The sequence below is a fragment of the Bombus vancouverensis genome, chromosome 4 (genome assembly GCF_051014615.1).
Source record: "Bombus vancouverensis nearcticus chromosome 4, iyBomVanc1_principal, whole genome shotgun sequence".
NCBI classification, from domain to species: Eukaryota; Metazoa; Arthropoda; class Insecta; order Hymenoptera; family Apidae; genus Bombus; species Bombus vancouverensis.
Window position 1 is genome coordinate 17809081 of NC_134914.1, and position 7422 is coordinate 17816502.

Below are 7422 nucleotides of genomic sequence, written 5' to 3' on the forward strand. Positions count from 1 at the left end.
ATGAGATAGGTTAGGAGAACAATAGAGATACGACATTTTTAAAGGAATCTCTTATCACGCAATTTTAACAATATATATTAGAATTGTTTATTTATTTAAATAGGTGAACGTCGTATCCGTGTTCAAAGAATGTTGCAACATTGAAATATGGACATATTATGTAAATTACGTAATAAGTAGTTATAGAATGAAACGTATGATTTTACGTTGACTTAAATGTAGTCGTTTCTACGTCAACATTTAAAAAGTAGAACGACTGGTTTCAGTGGGTAGTTTAGAAGTTGGCTCGTGTCTTTGACAACGAACGTGGAATTTGCTCAGCCCTCGGAACTATATATAACATATAATTTTCGAATAGGTAAAGAACGGAAATATAATAATGTACAGTTTCATTATTTGTAAAATAAAATATCTCGATAACCGAATGAATATAGTTCCGGATTTCTGTCAAAGATATCCTAATGTCGATTGTACGTATTTTTTAAATAAAAAATTTAATGTTTATATAACTGTTAATAAGGGTTCTAATTATTCATGTATGAATTTCATTTTAATACCATTGAGATATTAATGAAGGACAGTGACAAGTAAAAAAAGAAAACAGGAAAGGATTCTATAGCTATTCTACTGCGTTAATTTAACAACGTATCTTGGTAAATGAAAAATGCAAATCATACTTTCATACAGTGCGAAACGTGGATTATTTAAAAAAAGAAATATGTACTTAGTAACAACGCGCGTTGATGCAACTTCATTAGCGCGTTCTACTGCGTTCACGACAATGGTACTTCTCTTCAGTCTTTAAGGTGCACAATGCTGCGAATTTAATACAACAAAGTATTATATTAAAGCTAGATTATCGATCGCACTCAGTGGATCCACTTTAATTCTCCTCATTCGATGATTTGCTGAAATACGATCTTCTACGTAGGTATTGTCTAAAAAGTGTATGTTCGATTCTAACATTTTTCCTATTCAGTTATCAAACAAATAGTCGTTTGATCATCGATCGATCAAAACAGGCTATTTCACAGAATCTGACAAGCTTATCGATTTAATCGTATCAGTCATATCACGCAAGCGCGTCTTCTTGCTCATTTACGTGATTTGACACGCGATATTGCCATCACAATTCGACGTTAGACCCGCTACGACGAACATAGCGGTTGAAGTAATCGGGACGCCAACACTTGCAGCTTCCTGGCACCAGGAACCAATCGTAGTACAATCTTACCTGTATCGCATACAAACGGGGTCAAGAAACTGTTAAACAAAATTTTCACTTGGAACATTTTAAATCGTCCGATTACCTGGAAACAACCCATTTCGTCGACACCGTCGCAATGATGCTGGGACGATCCGCTGTTGCGAGCTTCATTCTCCCCGGCACGTTTCTGTAAATATTGTTGATAATTCTGGAAATCGTGAACAGGCGGCGGTGAACCGGCAGTATCCCTCAGGCCGTTGATTCTAGAATTTTGATTTTCTTCCAAAAACGTGTCAGGATAGAAGATCTCTGCTACTAGCAAACTAGTCCATCTTGGCGACGACAGACAGCCACCATCCAAGTAATGACATCTTGATTGCCTGTGAAAGATCGATTAATATTAAAAATCGCTCGACGATAACAATTGGTTACGATAATTGCATATGCTCTGTCATATTACATGCATCGGGTTACTTCGATCGTCTGAGTGAAGTAACCCTCGTAAGGGATTTGCACCACGTAGCGCCAAACTCCTTGATAGTTCTTGGCGAACACTGGTGTAGCGTACTCCACTTTAGCTGGACAAGGAGTGGGTGGACCGGTGTATTCTGGCTTCTCTTGTGGCGGTGTTCGTTGACGGTACTCAGGGGTGGAGGGCTCGTCACGGCGTTCAGCTGCTGAGGTAGCCAATGGTTCACCTTGTATAGCCTTGTACAGCATGCAAACTCTTTGGCGTAAAACAGAAATTATAGTTCAAAATTCAAACTTGTATTTTTGAAAATAATTCGTTTAGCGACTTACACTCCTCCACCATTTTCGCAGAATTTACGACCGTTTCTGAGAGTATCCAAGGCGCTTTCCGAATCGGACGATCGCTTGCTTCTACTTCCTTTCTCGTCGGTGTCGACACTGTCGATATTAGGAAAAAAAAGTACATTTTACAAAACGACAACCCAACGATAGATTTACGTTTCTATATAATTACTAACGAATTCTGGAAATAGGATTGCACCGTGGCGACCTTCGGCAATGAATCGTCAGCCTTGAGTATAGGCAGCGCTTTGCTTAGAAATTTCAACGTGTGATTTTTCAACAGCGCGCTATAAGAAAAAATGAGAAAGGATATCAAATCACGGTTAGAATTTATCATGATATCTCATCATATAAATAATTTTGTTACACTTACAAAGGATACGACGAGCCATTGAAATACTGATTCATAGGATTTCGCGGGATATAACCCTTGTTAAGATCCCCGCAAATATTGTGTATGGAAACGTAACCCTTTCCCTGTTTACCGGTGTCTAGAATCATTCATGTACGTTTATTTGGAAGTAGCAGAGAGAATAATTTGTATTCCTTCTTTGCTGACGCATGATATTAAAGTGGCACAACTTTGAAATGCGTACCATAGCATTCTTTGTCGCTATCTATATAAGGTGGCGGCCTCACTTTAGGCGGTTCTGCGTTCGGTGACTTCACGAAGGCGTAATATCCTTCTGGAGGTTCGTTAGATTCTGTCGTCGAATCGACGTCATTTGGTTTCGATTGTTTCGTGTCCGAATATTCATTTGCGTGGCACAAAATGCATAAAAGTACCATCTACAAAATTCACACATGATAAGTACAATACCCCTAACCTCTTTCGCATAAATATTTACACTGGTTCTCTTTATTTGCGACATTGCTTAATCACAATAATCATCTTTTTATGCCGTTTGTGAAATTAAATTATATAATCATTGTTATACATTGATTTCCTCTATTTTACCTTTTCGTCTGGATCGCGTATTTATCAGTGTCTCAAAACTACGAAACTTCATTCGACTTAATCGTTATTGTAGCTTAATTAAAATCTTAACTCAAAGCAAACAGACGGTTCGTGCTAACATTTCATAGATCCAACAAGTTGGCTACAACAGAAGGGAAGCTTTATTCGAATGGAAGCCAGGATCAACGAAATACAAACAACAAGTTGTTTGAACTAGCTTGTCGATGATCCTTCGTCTCTACGCGTTTCGGTCTTACAAGGTATTCCCCGTTAGTAAGATACCGACGTGTATCGTATTCGGCCTTAACGGTACTCGGTCCACGCTCCGCGGACTATTAATACCCCGAGACTATAGTCTTGTATACTGACTGCCCCACTAAGCGTGCACGTTCGCCAGCCGTTACATTCTTTCGGCTGTTTAACCTTCAGGAATTTCGAGGATAAAAATCGTCATGTGGAACTATCAGAGGATATTTCATTAATCGTGTAAGCTACCATAGATCATTTATTTTGCTGCCTCTTTGACTACACATTTGTACAGATTCACAGAATGATTATTCGTTTGACCAAGAAAATTGTGATAATCGAATCGACGAGAAATTTGGTTGCCCAAAAGATTTTTTCAAATTTCTACGCACACTGTACTATTTGTATCATTATTATATGTAAGCTGCGGATGTTTACGCGGATTCATATCTTTATAAACATCGATAAAGGAATGAAACCTCTTTATAAGAAAAAATGATTTATACTTTAAGTGCGAATATTCTCAAGAAATATATTATGAAACTACTTGAAAGATTATGGAGGAAAGATAATTGTTAAGTAAAATATCTAATACTACATTATCCAGACGCTAAGGTTTGTATCTGAGACATGCATGAAATCTACCTTTAAATTTCTTTAAAAATATACCTAACCTAACCTAACCCCAACCTAACCCAATACATATACAGGTTGGTAACTGGTGGTACAAGCGGAAAGAGAGTGATTCTACGCGAAAAAAAGAAGTCGAAAATATAGAATAAAAATGTTTCGTTCGAGGCTTCGTTTTCGAGAAAATCGACTTTGAATTTTCGCTCGGTACGCGTGCGGTAAGTTATAACGGATCTCACTGTAGATCGTTGTCTCGATGGAAAAATTAAAAAAAGAAAAAAATTAAAAAAAATATTTTTATTCTATATTTTCGACTTCTTTTTTCACGTAGAATCACTCTCTTTCCGCTTGTACCACTAGTTACCAACCACCCTGTATATAGTATTTTTGTGGTTGCTACTATCAAGAGTACATTTATTGGCTGTATCGTATGTTTTATCAGGAAAATAATACCGAATTAAGATTTCTGTGAATGAGTAGCATTTTCTTTCTATTATTTATCTGTTCTAATGCCTAGGGCACGATTAGGAAAGGTAGGATGCCAGTCCCCTGTCACTCGGTATGGATATGACAGGCAAAATTTGTATTCATAATTCGTGTCAAATTAGTCTATGGTGATGCTTTGTATGATTGTTAATCGAAATATTTACTCCATTCCCAGAATTGGAAAAATATTGTTTCAGCAAGAGTTACATAGTTTTGAGAGAGACATGTGGTTGAAAAGATCTTAGGTTTCTATTTTGTTTAATAGGTTATGTACTACTTTCTTTTTAGTTGGTGACAACTCTCAAAAGCAAGTTTTAATGATAAACTAATAAAATGAGATAGAAGTCATCGTTAGATTCCGTTACGATTTCCGTTGGTTTTGAAAATTTTGTTCATTGTAAAGTAAAATCATAAATCATTTTCAGAATACCAAGGCAAGGTATCAGTCAGATTTGTGATTATTTAAATCGCGTTCGATTAACATTTGACATTCCATTGACAAGAGGCGATATTAAAAAAGACGTAAAAGTATACTTTTCCCGCCATGACATTTATTACGCATTTGTGTAACGGTATTACTTTATACCGGTTCCCTGCGATTACTGAATGCGGGACATTTCTATAATAAGCATCGACTAACGTGAAGGTATTGAATTTATTGAACCTTTTCCGCTACAGTTCATCTAGAATGCGCACCGATCGAGTATATTTGGCGCTTGATTCCATAGAAATTGTAATCAGTTATACTTGTACGAGGTCAGTTTTGAGAAGAAGCGATTTAAAAAATATTATGGTTCTATATTCACTTTTATATATAATTCGTTCCAAATTATTGATTCATTATACTTACATGAAAATAATTTATTATTAAGAAAGCAATAGGATAAAAATAATATGATAACAATTCTTAGTGATTAAAAGATAAAAGTAAAAAAAGAAAAAGGAAGAGAAAGAAAATAACGATTACATTGTCAACTCACGATAAATGTTCGATATTCCATTGTAGTGTCGCTTTTTTTCTTCTTTGACAGGGAAACAAAATGTATTAAACTCAAAATAGGGGTTCTACCTCGGAGATGTCTCGTGACCAGTCGGCGGTCATAGCAAAACTGAACACATCGAACCCGTGCTATGGTATAAGGAGCCACCTGTCTTCGGTCCCGTACTCATCACCACCAAAGCCATCCACCATTCCACTTCAAATCACGCCCCAACGCACTTCAAAACTTAGTCATTACGTTTAGAATTTTTCGATATGCTTTAAAAATGCAAAGACGTTAAATTAAATTTTATAAACCCACAAAATTAAAAATTCGGAAATTCCAATTACAAATTTTTTTTAATTAAACGAATTTTTATATGTAATCTGTTAAACATAGACGAATCACTGTTGAATCATTATTAAAATTATAATTTCCATTTCCGCTTCTTACGAATATATAATTAGAAAAATTTTTTTTCCATATGTATATGTATAGTATAGTGTTCCTGTAATTAGAATAAGTAAAATTTATACCATGGCGCGCCGCGATCTATCGCGCATGCGTACGCGCGAGATATGCAAGATAGAAGTGACGATAGCGGGAAGTGATTCTGTGAGATAAAGATACGAACAGCTTATAAGCTATAGGTAACTACAGGTTATCAATGTTACTGTTACTCATCGCCATTTGTATATAACTGTCGCGACATTCCAATATAATCATTACTTTCCAGAAAGGACACAGTTTTTGAAAGGAATTTCTCTCGAAATCTGGATAAACAAATATGCACAACCACTCATATTAAGATTATATAAATAAAGTAACTAGAAAATTGTATACTTACATTTCAATTTTCCAACACTTCTATAGTTTTATTTTGTTTTCCGCTGGTTACAAATATATTTGTGATTTAATAGTATGAACACAAAATCATAATTTCGACATTTATTTAATGTATTATAAATTTTCCATTTATTTTGTTGAAAAAGTATCACATCGTAATACTATACTCCGTTTTTTAATAGAACATTCTTACCAGTTTTCTTTTGAACCACTATTTTATAGCTACATGACTTGTTACATAGAAGAAAGATCTCATGAGGCGAGAGCAAAGCATTTCCGGAAATGCACGTCGCTATAGTAGTTGGTCAAGGCCATCGACTCATTGAACATCCTTCCATGGCAAGGGTACAAAGAGGAATGTGGAACGGCAACCTGTCGATCTACGCATTGGCGTATAAACCGTATTTTTTATTCTTCACATGTTAATACGTTATGGTCATCCTAAAATTTTATAGTTACGCTTATCGTATTTAGGCGAATGATTACATATGAAATACTTGTCCTCTTCGAATTTTGGTTAAGTTCAACTTATACCGAAGTTTAACGATAAAATACATTGGGAAATGAATTTTTTTAAATTTCACGATTCGGAATCTATCTCACAACGTTATATATTTGGAAAAATCGTAGATATGAAAAAATCAAAGCGCAAAATTTGTAGCACGTTTCGTCGAAATTTAAACAATCGTGTTTACGACATTGGCGAACGAATGTATCAAGTTTACCGCTTGGAGCGCTGCAGGTCATTGATTCGTGACTCCATAATAGTTCTTGATGTTGGTTTAAAAAACGTCAACAATGACCTAATACTATATGAGCTCTAGAAAGTTTAACTGGTAATGTAGGAAATCCGTATACCGCGTCATGCTGCTCTCACATACTTAACCTTCATGACACAATGAAATTGAATTGCATGGATTTTCTATTGGGATCACATTAAGCGATATATGTATAATTTAACAAACTTAGAGAATTTACGATCAGTTTAAAAACCATCTACTATTATTATCATTCATCATATTTTCTATTTTGAAGATTAACTGTCAACCATCACAACCATCGCAATATTGTATTCGTTTTCCTTTCCTTTTTTGTTTCAAAAAAATATAATCATAAATAAAATTACCAAATTATTTTCTCCAATTTTATAATTCAAATAAAAATATAATATATAACTTACCAGCAAAAATAAGATACAACTAAATAACGAACGTTCTCGAGTCTTCTAGTATAACGATGTCGCCTTCTGCAGAAAA

At 35.2% G+C, this 7422-nt stretch overlaps 1 protein-coding gene and 1 long non-coding RNA gene across 3 annotated transcripts; one reads left to right on the forward strand and one right to left on the reverse strand.

Moving 5' to 3' along the window:
* Positions 1-674: 674 nt before the first annotated feature.
* spz6 (Spaetzle domain-containing protein 6) lies at positions 675-6611 on the reverse strand. 2 transcript variants are annotated; one of them, XM_076617616.1, is made up of 8 exons: positions 6168-6611; positions 2617-2809; positions 2394-2511; positions 2197-2307; positions 2009-2116; positions 1668-1934; positions 1311-1587; positions 675-1234 (listed from the first exon to the last, which is right to left on the reverse strand). In XM_076617616.1, the coding sequence occupies exons 2-8, from the start codon at positions 2807-2809 to the stop codon at positions 1127-1129; spliced, it is 1182 nt and encodes a 393-aa protein (XP_076473731.1). In that variant the 5' UTR covers positions 6168-6611; the 3' UTR covers positions 675-1126. The 2 variants fall into 2 exon arrangements, with proteins under 2 accessions (XP_076473731.1, XP_033206902.1); XM_033351011.2 differs by lacking the exon at positions 6168-6611 and adding an exon at positions 5321-5451.
* LOC143302543 (uncharacterized) lies at positions 3351-6160 on the forward strand. Its single transcript, XR_013058135.1, has 2 exons — positions 3351-3464; positions 5372-6160. It is a non-coding gene; the product is annotated as an uncharacterized LOC143302543 (long non-coding RNA).
* Positions 6612-7422: the final 811 nt, after the last annotated feature.